Source organism: Podarcis cretensis, assembly GCF_951804945.1.
Source record: "Podarcis cretensis genome assembly, chromosome: 5".
In the NCBI taxonomy this organism is placed as follows: Eukaryota; Metazoa; Chordata; class Lepidosauria; order Squamata; family Lacertidae; genus Podarcis; species Podarcis cretensis.
The window spans coordinates 77,415,124-77,430,864 of record NC_137174.1 but is presented as its reverse complement, the minus strand read 5'-3'; the positions used below and the strand labels follow the sequence as shown (position 1 = coordinate 77,430,864).

General features: G+C 42.3%; 1 protein-coding gene across 6 annotated transcripts in view; it reads right to left on the bottom strand.

The window, feature by feature from the left end:
* Positions 1–2,717: 2,717 nt before the first annotated feature.
* GYG1 (glycogenin 1) overlaps positions 2,718–15,741 on the bottom strand; it is a 32,652-nt gene continuing 19,628 nt past the window's right edge. For 4 of the 6 annotated variants that reach the window (XM_079977193.1, XM_079977195.1, XM_079977190.1 and 1 more), the window contains 4 exons: positions 11,011–11,137; positions 5,368–5,587; positions 3,786–3,836; positions 2,718–3,562 (listed from right to left, as the gene is read on the bottom strand). In XM_079977193.1, the coding sequence (XP_079833319.1) occupies positions 3,377–3,562; positions 3,786–3,836; positions 5,368–5,587; positions 11,011–11,137 (584 nt within the window). In that variant the 3' untranslated portion in view covers positions 2,718–3,376. The remainder of the gene's footprint in view (positions 3,563–3,785; positions 3,837–5,367; positions 5,588–11,010; positions 11,138–15,741) is intronic. The other 2 variants (XM_079977191.1, XM_079977194.1) reach the window with 1 other exon arrangement.

Genomic DNA, 15,741 nt, shown 5'->3' with positions numbered 1-15,741 from the left:
GCTAGTGGGACGTGCATGCATCCAGCAAGTAGCCAAAACATTTAAAAAGAGGAAAATTTAGTGTTGTTATAGTGACATGGCTCACCTCCCCTACTCCTGAATTTATTAAGTGGCCTCAGGTAAGTTGGGGAAACGTTTTGGCCCAATAGACAGAACTTGTGAATTCTTCACTTTCACAACTTGTCTAGCCTCCTACCACAGAGGCAATGCTAGTTACAGACCTGGTGAAATACAACCCTTGTCTGTGGCGACTGGATGTTACAAATCTGTACGTCTCATTCAGTTTGCTCTGTCTAAGCCAGGCATAGGCAACCTCAGCCCTCCAGATGTTTGGGGACTACAATTCCCATCATCCCTGACCACTGGTCCTGTTAGCTAGGAATCATGGGAGTTGTAGTCCCAAAACATCTGGAGGGCAGAGGTTCCCTATGCCTGGTCTAAGCTTTCATTAAAAAATGGAAGCATTGCTAAAAGCTGGGAATGAGAAAACTGAAGGCTGAACACTAGTGTGTCACAACAGTAGTTAGGCTGTACGAGTGGTAGTTAAATATGAAGAATGATGTAGTGTTGTTGGCCTAAGATAAATACCAAATACTTTAATGAATGTAGAGCAGAAAATAGACGCTTGAGAGAAGAAACATGGCCTATCAATAGAGCTTAGTATAGATATACAAGAGAGGTCTGGCAGAAACAAGTATCCAGTATAAAGGTGACAAGGAGCGGTAAATCTGCACTTGATAGCCCATTTAAGCAACAGGCACAAACAGTTGTTTAGCTGCATGATTTCTAACTTGTTTAGCTGCATGATTTACTAATGCCATAGTTCTCCTGCTTTATTTTTACCATCAGTGATTGCAGGTGTGGCAGAAGTAGGCCGCTTCTGAAAGGATTGAATGTAGAAGTAGGAGCTCGGAAGTGCTTTCTAGTTTAAAACTACCACCATCCATTGTGATTTTGCTATTTGTGTTTAAAAAATTGAATTAGTCACCTTCCCGCCGTCTTAATCTATAAAGGATTGGAGTGGTTGATTACAGTTTTGTGAAAGTTTTGCTTGCCGTCTTTGGACATTCATCACTCTCAAACTACTTAAATACAGAAGGTAGATTCAAAGGCTATTTTTAGTTTCTATTTACCGAATCATTGCTTCTTTTACCGAAAGTGTTTGCATCCCTCTGCTTGGCAGAGTTACCCTGCAGTCTGCTTGCTTCAACACACACACACTGCCTTTTCTGCAGCCACCTACAACAGTCTCTGCTCTTTCAGCTGCGGGCAGCATTAGAATAGCCCTACCACACTACCTAGCAGTTTGAAAGCACGTCAAAGTGCAAGTACATAAATAGGTACTGCTCCTGCGGGAAGGTAAACGGCGTTTCCGTGCGCTGCTCTGGTTCGCCAGAAGCAGCTTAGTCATGCTGGCCACATGACCTGGAAGCTGTACGCCAGCTCCCTCACCAATAAAGCGAGATGAGCGCCGCAACCCCAGAGCCAGCCACGACTGGACCTAATGGTCAGAGGTCCCTTTACCACCCCAGGCAAGGACATTTTTTCCTAACAAAAAGTATTTCTAAACTTAATACATTTGAACTGGTAAGGCAGTTACAGGGGAGTACTATTCCTGTTTCATTTAAATGCCTGAGCATGTATTTATAGTAGTTATAGTTTTGTCCTGGAGTTCAACAGATTCCTTCCCTGCCTTAAAACAACATGCCTCTTGAATAATGCTACTAGGAGAAAAAGCAAAATTAGAACTGGAGTCCTTTATATGGTGCTTGATGGTTTCTCACTATTGAGAGAGAGCTTCTTCCTACCTCAGGAATGTACGGTATTTCTGAACCTGAACACTTTCAGAATGAGCAAACAGCCTGCTAGTGGGAAGTACTATATAATAACTTGCACTTTTCTGTATTTGGCAACAATACAGTGGCTTTCTGGAAACACTATACACTTTGCAATAATGTACAGGGACATGTTATAGCTGGATGAATGTAGTTCAGAGTGCTGCAACGGGCAAGATTTGATTTTTAATAGATATGACTTCTAAAGTCAGCTTTACATATGACCACCCTTCTGAGCCATTCATGTAGTTGTGCTGTGTTAAACACTTATTTTTAATTATATAATCAGGCATTTTAATGGTGCACTAAAATTAACCCAGGCTAACAGCCCACAGAATAGAAACAAGTCTGGTTCATGTATATATACACGCTTCATAAAGCCTTGTTTGCACCACTACTCTGTTGACATGGGCGAGGAGTATATTGAGAGAAATATATTCACTTCCATGAAAGGATGGCTGTTAGACAGGTCCTTCGTTGGCTAGGTGTCCGACAGCATTTGTGTAAGAACTTTGACCACACCTTTATGGCAACCATTGTTTTCTTAAACCAGAAATTTAGTTCTGTTTTAGATGAACTACAGAAGAGAAGCCAATGGAACTCAAAGACACTTCCCATTCTCCTCCGTACCATATGCCACACCTATGATCTTACCATTACTATTTACCATACTTAAGCGGAACACAGAACCAGTTTTAGCCCAGCAAAAATGTAATGCCGGAACAGCCCCTTATAGCAGATGCTTTTCAGTAATATGTGAGCAAATCTCTTTCACAGGCTCTGCTCTGAAAGCTTATGCTGATATCACAGCCTACAGCTGTTTAGCAGTAGGCTTGAGGGGACAGTTTTTACTGCCACTTGACAAAAGTTGAGCAGTGCTACAGGTTTTACCATGATTTCTTTTATTGTGCATGTTCAGTGCCATTTTACAGGTTAACAGTTCAAAGGTTTGCTAGTCCCAGAAGTACACAGAACTGAACAAAAGTATCTGCCATGCTATAGGTACTGTGCATAGAAGTCTGGTCAGAAGTCTTCCATAAGGCTGGAATCGACAGAAAAGCAATGTTTTTACACAGATTGCTGCTGCATGTTTTTTTGATGTCCTTACTGTAAGGCCCCTTCACTGTAGCTGCCTTAACCTCTAGTCTTTATTTTTACATAGCAAGCAAAACATGGTGGTTGGGGTTTTTTTTTGGGGGGGGGGGGTGAAAGGAAGAGGTAAAGCACAACAGTCCTATAGGTGTAAGCCTGGAGTATCACGCCAGTCCAGTGTCCTGTTCCCAACAAGTTCTTTTACAGGTTTTGTGCAAGAGGAGAAGATCTGGCTACTGGACACATGATTGGCACAAGGATAAGGATTCATACTTAGAACAACAGCTTTTGCTCAGTTCTTACCTGCGGTACTGCCAACAGCCTTCAGCTGAGCAGTGGGCAAAGCTGCTAGCAAGTTTAATTTGACCCTATATGACTTTCCTAGTTGCTATAGCTGTGAAACACGTCCTTGTATTGCTGTTGTCTGTAGAGCAGATACAAGCGCGTCTCTACTGGAGGTAGGTGTCAAGTTTTTTCTTGATGTTGTCAAAGCTGTCTGCTCCCATGTAGTCAGCCTGGCCCTGCTCCCACCTCTCTTTGCGCTCTTCTGAGGATATAGCTGGCGGTGACGGCGGCGAGTTTGGCACGGCTGCAGATGAAAGTGACAAGTGGGACACGGCCTCCGCTACCTCTTCCTGAAAAGAGAGAAGAATGAGTGGGAGAGGTACCACTGCATTGTTGTAAGAAGGGGTAAGGCGTAAAGCGACAGAGCAGCGGGTAGGAAAACCAACGAGAGATTCCCATGCAAAGCAGCAAGCACCATTTACACAATGAAGGAGCTGTAAAATAATGAAGGGCATATCCAAGTCAACGAGACAGCAGATGGGTAGTTTAGCAACAGGTGTAAGTTCTTCATACCTCTCTGCAGAAGCCACAAGAGAAAGCCAGTGTATAGACCAAGCCCGATAGCTGCAACAGTTCATTAGAAAGGTGAAATAGGGGAAACAGAAAGCATAGCTAAAGAACAGATCTTTCTGCAACCCAAAGGTACTGCACTTAACTACTGTTTTCTGTATACCAAGCTTAAGTGTTCAAAGCTGCACTGCATGCATGAGAAGCCAAGTAGTTTTGGCTAGCTAAGACAGGGAAAGCCTAGAATCATGACAGTTCTAGCTTATCATTATTGAGAATCTGTAGGTACACCTTTCTAGTTTTATTACAATACAAAAATCCAAGATGGCAGGTACAACCCCACCATTTAGAGATAAGCAGATCAACTGCCACTTCTGTTTGCATAAGGGAGCTGATAAAAAATTGCAAGCACATCCGCATGAAAATCACTTTTTGACAAGTTTGCATATGTGGTGCTGCCAAGCACTGCAAACAACTTGAAGTGTCTGGAGGTTTCACACATGAGTCCTAAGCCACCTAAGTTTGAATCTTGCCAAATCTGGATGTTTAAAGGGCAATTTTGATGTCTACTAATTTCACTTCCAAAGTACACAAATGAGTGTTAAGAGGCAGAAAACCTGCTAGATCTGAAGTTAAAGAGAAAAATCTATTAGTATACAGAATCAAATGATGACTACTGGAGATACAGGGTTGTATCCACCATTATTCACATTCCAGGTATGCCTACTGAAATTAATGGCCATGACTTAACTTGGGTCCATTTGTTTCAAAGGGTCTGCCATTGAGTACAACCTAATTGGATACAACCCATGGTGCTCTGGACCACACCTAACTTGCTTACAGAATGTTAAGTAGCAGTTAGAAAGTGTTACCACCAAGCACTGTGCACGTATGATTAACAGAGTTTTCAGTAAGCATTTTGTAATGATCCATGCCAAACAATTCAGTCTAGTGAGTTTCATATGGTTCAGGCCAGTCACCATATAAGACCTCTCCAAATTGCAATAATGCAGTGTCAAGACAGCGGTTGCAGCCATCCGATCTACACCAATTTGTCTACACAGTCCAAAAATAATACAGCTGAATCTTGAAGATTCAAGGCTTACTATATTAACATTCAATCCTACTTTATGTTCATGCTTCCTGACCCCCTTTTCTTTAACAACCTTGTTAGCAAAAACTAGTATGAAACTGTAATATCTAGTAATACATTTTAGGGATGTGGGACAAACCTTTAAAGAATCTGGTTACTGATCACTTAATATAGGTAGGGCTGGCCCAGTTACTGTTTAGTTTGCCCATTAGCATGGTCCAGAAGTGTTAAACTTATTCTGGTACCCAACCACTAATTAACAGTTGCGGCTCCAAGCCAGTGTGCTGCATTAATTAAGGAAAAAGCTAACCCATTTTGGCTGAAGTCATATCCCTAAGTAGCCTTGTGATTGCAGGACTGCAAGCTGTTTTTGTAGCAATCATGCTAGTTTCAGGCCAAGTAATGGCTTTCTCACAAGCGCAAAGAACATGATCCTCCTACCCCCACAACACAATTCTCCAGTTAAGGCAGGTTAAATACATTAAGGAGACCTACCGCCTTTACACCAGTTGCTGTGTCTTTAACGACACCATGTTGATGTAGCAATGGCAAGATGTTTGTGACGAAGGTGTCCCACCACATATTGAGAAACTCTGGATGAATCGCTGTGGGATCTTGAGCATCTTCTTTGACACTTTTTGCTTTGGAGTCATACGCGTAGTTCCACGGTTTCAGTCTTCCCAGGAAGTGAACCACTTTAGCATTTGTCCCAAACCTACAAAATCATAGAATTTTAAGAGTTGGAAGGCAGCTGTCAGGAGAAGCTCTGCTTGATGGGTGGCTGCAGAAGAGAGCACTTTGTCATGGCTCCTCCACTCAGGAGTAAGCCTACCTAATCCGTTCTACAAAAAAAAGTAACTAACCTTTGTAAGCTGCTTTAAATTGATTTGATTTTTTTTTTAAAGTATACCAAGACTAGAACTTCATTTTGTATGCATTGAATACAACAAACAATAGTAGCTGTTGTAACACCACCAGAAAGCCACCACTACCGGGATTTCATATAAGTATTAGGGCAATTGCTCAGCAGGAAACCCCATATGAAGCAAGAGGCTGCATCTCACCATTTGAAGCAGGAGAGATTTGGCACAATTCAGTGCCAATAGAAACACTGTTCTATGCCCTGTATTAAGTAGCACATAGTCTGCATAATTCATTCTGCTTCAATTTGTCATGTGAATAGCAAAGATGTATGCAAGACATTAGGGCTCCTGACAACCAAGCCTTCAATTCGCCCCATTCTAGCATCTAAACATTTTGCTAGTGTTCACACCATATAGCGTGGCAATACTGATTTGCAGCCTTAGGACTAGAACATTTTTTAAATAAAATGTCGTGGCACTCATCTCACTATACTGGCCAAGGGAGCTGGTGTTTGTCCACAGACAGTATTTCCGGGTCATGTGGCCAGCATGACTAAGCCGCTTCCGGTGAAACCAGAGCAGTGCATGGAAACACCGTTTACCTTCCCACCAGAGCAGTACCTATTTATCTACTTGCCCTGGTGTGCTTTCGAACTGCTAGGTTGGCAGGAGCTGGGATCCCCTTGCAGGGATTCGAACTGCCGACCTGATCGGCAAGCCCTAGGCTCAGTAGAGCCTTAAATCCCTAAAATGCTGGCTTTTCTACCGAGTTTTGCACATTTCCTGTGCTTCCACAGCATTACACAATAGAACTCCATCTTTATCATATATACAAATATATGAGTGATTAATAGTTTATTCATAAGCAAAACTGAAACAACCTGAGATAACATGGGGTGGGTGGTTGTTTTTTGCAAGTCTGTGGCTGCCTAGTTATATAGAAGAAGTTCAAAGAGACTAAAGTGTAAGGGGACCAACAAGGATCTGTGAGCTTCCAGAACTTAACACAATTTTCATTCGGTTTAGTCTAGAGAAAATTCTAGTATGCCCCATTGTAAGGATGTGGAAAATATCTGGTCCCTATAGACTTCCCCCAAGTTGGAAGTGAGAGCTGCCCATCAAAAACAATGGAGGAATGTAGCATTTTAGCACAGCAATTACTGTGCTAAATGGACAGCAGCATGTCCATTGAGACAGTTCAAGCACTGCAACTGCATGCTAGCCAATATAGCACAAAGCTCATGCATGCAACCAAGTGCTGAATTTGGTTTGGTAGAGAGTCTTGACAAGTGGATTTGGGGGCAAAAATCCAAACCAGGTTTAGCCACATCTCTAACCTCCAATATGAGGCTACGTTAGCCGGGCTCAGGGCGGCTAACACCAGTAAAATTACAGTAAAAACATAATAGGGAAAAAAACCCAATTTAAAATACAGGTTAAAATGCAATTTAAAATGCAGCCTCATCAAAACCATAAGGGGAGGGAATAAGAGTAAGTCCAAACCAAAGGCCAGTTGGAACAGCTCTGTCTTGCAGGGCCTGCGGAAAGATGTCAAGTCCTGCAGGGCCCTGGTCTCTTGTGACAGAGTGTTCCACCAAGTCGGGGCCAGTACTGAAAAGGCCCTGGCCCTAGTTGAGACCAATCTAACCACCTTGCGACCTGGGACCTCCAAAATGTTACTGTTATTTTATTGCAGGCCAAAGAGACAACACCCATTAAAGGCTGAAATTTTAGGTGTGTCTCATTGACACACGATCATCAACACATGGGTCCTTTTGGACCAGAGAACAGGGGGAATAATAGACCTCCCCCAATGCAAAATGGTCACTGCTATTATTGCAATGATCTGACAGAGGTCCCCAACTTTTCCTTTCTACTAGCAAAGCTGGGTGGGTAAATTGCCTGCTTGGAAGCAAAACAAGGCCACCCAGAAAAGAGGTGATGATTTCTACATAAAATCAGATGACTTCCTAGGTGTTCAAAAATACAGGTTTTATAGGGCTTGGTGAGTTTCCAAGATCTACAGAATATTGAGGATATGGAGGTAAGAAAAATACTATTTTTTTTGTGAGCAAATGTATTTATCCATATAAATTTGTGTCTGAAGATCTTACGGCAGTTAGCAGCAGAAAAATACAAAACTACCTATCCCAATGCCTGCCCTTTGGGAAGGAAACAAGATGTTCAGTGGACCTGAAGTCAGGCAGAGCAAGTCTGGAGGTCAAGTCTAGGGTCAAGAGCTGTTAAGCCACTGAGTGTTGAAGCTTTCGGTTGAACGTAAAAAGAAAGAAAGAAAAAAGGGAGAGGGAATGGAAGGAATTTGCCTGCTTGAGCCCATGGCTGCTTATAGTATCACGGGAGGCAAGAATGGGAAGAAGAATGCATATTCCAAGGTTAACACTCTTTCCCCCAGCAATGTAGCAACAATACAAGCTGAGAGGCTTGTTCCTGAGTGCTTTTGTTCTAAAGCATAATGAGGAAAGGTTTAAGGCTAGATGGAAGGGAAAAGATGTCCTCTGCAAACCCCGTGCAGTAATATACAGGACACCTTTTCCAGGTTAAAGTACCGAAAAAGAAGAAAAGAAATGTTATTTAAAAAGGCTTTTCAATTTTGACTTCTCATCTCTAAGTTGCTTTGGTCGTTTCACATGACAGTTTGCATCTGGGTTATTTCTATAGTTTTCATAGTTCACTGGTCTAGGAGATACTTGAATAATAGTTGACGATAAACCTGGCGAGCTCTTGTATGGAAGCCTCATTTACATCAATAATTTTACTATAGGGATTAGGCCTGCAGCTGCTTGTAGATTCTGGATGAAATTATTATATCCTCCCTTGTTGACTTCCAGCAGAGTTATAGAATGATTTGGACAATCTCTCTCTTTCTCTCCCTCTCTCTCTGTGTGTATACACTAACTAGCCAAAGTCAAGCTCAGAGCAATGGAGGGGCAGAGGCCGAACTAAAAAGGCAGCCTATTGGTGTATGTGGGAAGATTGAATGTGCTGTTAGGTATACATCAGGTCAACTTAGTAGGATTCTAATGGGCAACTCATTTGCCGAGTAACATGCATTCTAGGCCTGCCGTATAGTAATTTGATCCCATTTGTCCACTGCCAACGGCCTTTTCGCCTGAGCAAAATGCTAAGTTAGCTACCTGAACCTATTTGGAACCCTGACATCACTGCTTGAAGGATTTTATTTAAGAGGCTGAGGTTTGCACCTGTTTTTGATAAATCCCCTTTTCCATTCTAAAAAGCCAGCAGATTAGATGTGATCATAACAGGGTTTAAAATGTCATTCATTCCGTGAGCTGTAACTGCTTGGCACAGCTTGAATCCCCTGGGTGGGGACATCTTATATTCAGATTCATTCTCCCTGAAAGCCACAAGTTTCCCAGAGACTCAGGCTTTCAAGCTGTCACTTGAACGGGCAGAGGAATGGCCTTGGGTCCACCAAAAGCAGAGACAACAAACCTGACCTCTAAACAGAAAGGAGGTGAATCATAGGAACCAGGTATCACATGATTCAAGTAAGTCAACAGCTTAAAGACACAACACCACAATACCATACACTGAGCCAGATATTCTCTCCACCAACCACTCAGTACTATGTATTCATTCCAGTTTGCATGGACTTCCAAGAATAAGTCTTCTAATTTTAACTTGACAGTGCTTCATATGATGCTGCGATCACAAGACATTTTGAACCTGAGCCACCGAACACACTGCTTACGTTAGCTGCTCCACAGAACTCTAGTTACTTGATGTTGCCTGGAGACTCGCTCATACAAATCGCTCATTAACTTATGGATATATGAGTGGCATGGGTTAAGATATTTACTTAAACCTTACAATTTCCAGGGAGAATTTAAATCTGGACTCTTTACGGCTGGCATCATAAAGAAATAATTTAGGCTACATCAGGGTTGGGAAATAGATACACTATGCTGAATATGTTTTTGACTAAGACCATGTGGTCTGTGGCTCTTGTCAAAGGGACTTAAGGGTACGATCTTATACTCATTTACCTGGGAGTAAATCAACTGAACTAACAGGGCTTACTTCTGAATAGACCCATAGAGGCTGGCACTAAGTTTCAAATGTAGGATGTGACTGTATTGTGCATCGTGTCTACTCAAAGGAAACACACACACACACACACTGTGCCTCAGTGTCCAACAGCTCACAATACCTCTGGATACGCACACTTCCGGTTGTATATCCTTCAGGATGTGAACACAGCAAACCCAGAGGTATTTTTCCAGGTTTCGCCACATGCACATGCGCAGAAACGGTTCCGCTGGTTGTGGAAACCTCGGGATCCAACTGGAGCTCTGGAATGGATCCCGTCCACAACCAGAGGTACCACTGTATTTCCTGAAGTCCTAGACTGTCTTAATATTACCTTTTTAAGAAGGCATTCTCATTCCTTTTCCAAAGGATTTTACGGAGTACCCGTATTGCATTTCTGTAGACACACTGCAATGCCCACTTGCCCGCACATTCAGAGGTGGCAACTGAACAGAGCCATTTGTTGTTCTAGCCTATTTCCCTCCCAGCAGTGGCTGGGGTTGAAAGCAGGCCTCTCCAATAGTCCCGTTGGCACTCAAGTCTCAAGCAAACGTGGACTACATTTGTGGAGGTTTTAGACAATTGGGAAGTATTCAAAAACGGTTTACGTCTTGCATTACCGGTTCTTTCTGTATTGCGACGGTAGGAGGGCTCCTATACTAAGGGTGGGGTGACCACCCCTGGGTCACATCGGATGCAGTTTTAGGATGGGTATTAGCAGCTTTGGAAGGAGCAGGATCATGGGCACCTCCCACATGGACCAGGGGGTTTCAACATTCCATGTCATGCATGTAAAGTAGCCACACTGCAGGACCTCCATGCTATGGAGCAAAATCAGGACAAGTGCTCAGAACAAAGATCAGGAAGCTAGGTGAAGCAGTATTACAACTCCCATTCTTCCTGGCCACTGGGCTAGGCTGGCTGTGGCCAATAGTTCCGCAGTCCTGCCTTTGAAGTTAAGACATTATATTTGTTGTAAACATGTTGGCCCAGATGGCTGTCGTAAGACCTCATACAATCCACCCCCAGCTGTAATCAACATAGCTTAGGTATTTAATTGAGAACAGATTGAATCTCTTGCTTGGTGGCACCTTATGAGAACAAGCAGAGACCAGACTGGTCTCCACTTTGGAAACAGCCTTCACATAATATGAACAAGAGAAACCACATACGTAAGTTGATTTTATACATTTTGTCCACTTACGCTTTAAATGCTGGGAGATAGGAGTAGATCGAAATACTGCTTAAGTTATAAATAAATGGCAGGTGCTTGCTGATGTCTGTAGTTGCCCAACTGCTGAAGAAAGTGTTTAATAAACCCTGGTCCCCACCTGAAAGAGAGACATGATAAGAGTTTAACAGGGGCCATTACAATGCATAATTGAGCAACCCAATAACAACTCTAAGTGCTAGTTGTCACCTTGTCTAATCAAGATGTGTGCAAGCACCAGTGACTCATGAGTTTGTATTCTTGCCTCCAAATTGCTGGCATTTTACCCAAGGCCATTGCTTCAGTGACCTGAGAAGGGGTTGTGTGTGTCATACAGTACGCCTTCAGATTATTTTGCAGTGTGGAAAGCAATAGATAGATGTCACAGGGCCTTGTGTGTTGTGCAACTCAGCCTAGCCAATTCTGGAGAGAAGCAAGGCAGCAACTATGATACGGTGGTACCTCTGGTTACGAACTTAATTCATTCCGGAGGTTCATTCTTAATCTGAAACAGTTCTTAACGTGAGGTACCACTTTAGCTAATGGGGCCTCCCGCTGCAGCCGGCGCATGATTTCTGTTCTCATCCTGGGGCAAACTTCTTAACTCGAGGTACTACTTCCGGGTTAGCAGAGTCTGTAACCCTAGGTACCACTGTACTGTCAAAGTGGTGTATTGCCCTTAAGTGAGGGGTTTTATTTATGTATTCATTCATTCATTCATTCAATTTATATGCCACCCTTTATAATATTGTACACCGCCCTGGGATCTTCTGATAAACACATTACAGAACATCAATGATAAAAACGTAATAAAAAACATACTGACAGACAGTCTAATAATAAAATAGTCATAACAACAGTCCTCTCCCCGCCCCCCCACAGGCCATTGGTTATTTAATAGCCTGGGTAAAGAGAATGTTTTTGCCTGGTACATAAAGACATGTTGTAATGGCACCAGGTGAGCCTCCCTGGGGAGAGCATTCCACAATCTGGGAGCCACCACAGGAAAGGCCAGTTCCTTTGTTGCCACCCTCTGAACCTCTCTAAGATGGGGGACAGAGATGGGCCTCAGATGACAAGTGCAGGGTCTGGGTCAGTTCATACAAGGCAAGGTGATCCTTATGATATTGAGGTCCTGAGCTCTGTAGGCTTTATAGGCACTTTGAATTGAGTCCAGAAACTAATTGGCAGCCAGTGCAGTTGTGCCAGGATTGGTGCTATATGCTCAAACTGTCTTATTCTGTTGAGCAATCTGCCCATTTTGCATTTTGCACCAGCTCAAGTTTCTGAACCGTCTTCAGAGGCAGCCCCATGTATTGCTGTACAAGAGTTATGGACATATTGCTGTACAAGAGTTATGGACACCAACTTTTAATTAGTTAGAAAAAAATCTATAATTTTTTTTTAAATTGAAACACTATCTTAAGAGGTGTATGTAAGAAAATCAATAAAGCAGATAAAAGTCAGAAACACATTTTTAAAAACAAACATACAAAACTAAATCAGAGATCTGGTGAAAGGAAAGAGTTTTCAGCAGGCATCAAAAACACCTGGAGATGTCTACATAACATCACTAAGCAGAGAGTTCCAAAACATAGGTGTTACCATGCTGAAAGCTCAACTCTTTGCAAATGTAGAATGGGCATTATATGACATTTCTAAAAAGCACATGTTCCACAGATCAAAGCTGTCAGATAGGCACAAATGGGACCAAGCAGTCCCTCAGGTAAACAGGTCCCAAATACTTAATGCAGTTACTCCAGTGACCCAATTAATGACTGTGTTCAGAACTAGAGCCAAAGCCGCAGCAAAACTTGGCAGACCCGAGCAGATTCTGTATGCCTGAGACAGAGCTCGGACAGAAATGTCTGGGTTTTGGGTGTAGCCTTGGAAAAATGAAGTTCATGGCTTTTCAGGCATCAATAATGGTTACAACAGTTGTTACTATTTGGATCAATAATATACTGGCAGACAGCTTCTATTATTATTATTATTATTATTATTATTATTATTATTATTATTATTAGTCAATGGTCAGGGATGGTGAGAGTTGTAATCTAATGACTTCTGGAAGGCCACAGGTTCCCCGCTTCACATCAAACAACAACTGCTCAGATCCATTTCAGTTTAAGGCAGCAGGAATTCCAGATAAGCCAATACATTCTCAACATGCATGTAACAATAACTAAATGTAGGAACTATTACATAAGACTGATAGTAGCTTTTAACATTTCATTTACACAAGGAGGGACAAACTGTCCACACTACTTAGAAGCTCAGGACTGTAATACTTCAAGGACCGCCTCTCTCCATATGAACCAACCTGCATCTTGCGATCATCACCTGAGGCCCTTCTTCGTGTGCCTCCTTCATGAGAGGTCTGGAGGGTGGCAACACAGGAACGGGCCTTTTCTGCAATGGCTCCCCGTTTGTGGAATGTTCTCCATAGGGAGGCTTGCCTGGCACCTTCACTACATATCTTCAGGCACCAGGCAAAAACATTCCTCTTCTCCCAGGCCTTTGTCTAATCAGACAATCTATGACCTTTTGAACCAGGGGTCAGCAACCTTTTTCAGCTGTGGGCCAGTCCACCATCCCTCAGACAATGTGGTGGGCCGGACGATATATATATATATATTTGGGGGGGGGAGAATGAACAAATTCCTACACCCAGAGGTGCATTTTAAATAAAAGCACACATTCTACTCATGTAAAAACACGCTGATTCCCAGACCATCCATGGGCTGGATTGAGAAGGCGATTGGGCTGCATCTGGCCCATGGGCCTTAGGTTGCCTACCCCCGTTTTAAACACACTGTGTGTGGTGGGGGTATTTTTTGTTTGTTTGTTACTATTTTTTGTGGTTTTATATTGTAAACCACCTTGTGATCCTTGGGTGAAGGACAGAATATAATTTTTAATAATAAGAACCACCATCACTACCTATAAGTTATTGGATATCTTGGTTCTGGACACTTAAGCCATAAATTATGACTTTGTCAGCTGCATGCCTGCTGGAAATAATGTCATTTCTGAACTCTGTGGTAGCAAGCATATCCTACTGTTTGGTGTTTGAAGTGTTAAGCCCAATGCCCTTTTATGTATCCAAACTATTCCTCTAAAGAGGTGCATTGCTTTGTTTTTTCTCACTAGCAGGAGATAGATTTCTGAAACGGAATTCTTTCTATATGCTTCTTTTCAAAGAGGCAGATTGAAGTATACTAGGATTGCTTTCTACAGACTCAAGATTACCACTTATAAAAGATTATCAAATTCTTACTGAAGTTCTGGTTCAGTCCTTCTTGTATCAAGTTTATAATCTAGATTCAGGGCTACTTGCTGGCAAGGATTTCACAAAGCTAGGAAAGAAAAGCCCCCAGACGCTGCACACATTTCTAAGGAAATAACAGCTTCATTTCTATTTCTAGTTCCCACAGCAGAAATATATTACTCGAGGTTTGCTTTCAAATGTGCATCAGAGTTTACCCATTTATAATGTTTCCACTTCGAATGAAATTCAACACACTTGCTTCTCACTCTCCCTCCCTCCCCCGGATAAATTCAAAACTATCTTATTATGCCAAAGCCAAATGAGTGAAATACAGTCAGAAAGAACACAACACTTCTACTTGCGTTTTGTTCCAGACAAAACACCGTGAAATCACTATTCTGCTTACTACAAGCCTTCTCGTATCCATGCCAGCTCTACTGGTGCCAGTGCTTAGGTTACAGCATAGACAGTAAAGTGATTCAAAAGCATAGTCCCAAATAACTCTTGCTATTTGACATGGGTACTTTATTTTGCACTCCCTGTTATTTTTCAAACAAATGCATCTGGTGGAAAGCAACTGAAATCAGGACAAGAACTGCCTCTTAGGACTTTCTCTTAGCTTCCACTGCAAGCAATTCCGAAAGTTAGAAAGTAACTTTAGTGGCAAGTTTAATCTATGAGAATGCAGCCCTAGAATGCTCCCCCCCCCCTGCTCCAGACTAGCTAGGATTGCATTCCCATGGTAATCCATTCATGGTGGTGTCAGTATCTAGTCTGCATGTATATTTTATAGCAAACTGAAGCCAATTCAACTGTGCAGCTATGAACAGAAGCAAGCTTTTGCTTCTAAGTAGTGTAAATAGCCTTTCCCTGGGCAGAGTGTTCCCATGTACTTGAGCCATACAATATAATAGCAAAGAACAACCATCATCTTCACCATTTCCTACACAGATAATTTTGTTAAAGAACAAAAGCATTCCATCACAAGCAGCAGAGTTTAGCCTTGTTAACAATGAAAATGATGCTATACAAACAAGCAAGCAAGAAAAGCTCAGGGGTGTCACCCAATGTGGAAAGTCTAATTTGTGTGACTTCTTGAGCCCTGGAGGCTCTTTCCTACTGCACTCTCTTGCTTGCAATACATTGTGGCCCTGTTGGGTGTGTCCATGCAAGTGGTCAGCCTAAGCAAGAAAGGCTTATAAATAAATGCATCCTTATCTCCTAGCAAAAGGGTTTCCCTTCAAGGAAGCTTAGTGCACCTTCACATTAAGCTAGCCTTCCCCAGGTGATTCTGCTTCCCCAAGTTCAGGTTCTCTTTTTTCCAACAAATACTCAATATCCCATACTTTTAGAGCATACTCAGTCCACATTGGACTTTTGTTGGGGGGGTCCCTCATTCATTTTAACTTTTGCAAATTCAGGGTTGCCCTTCTACAATAATTCTGTTCACTACA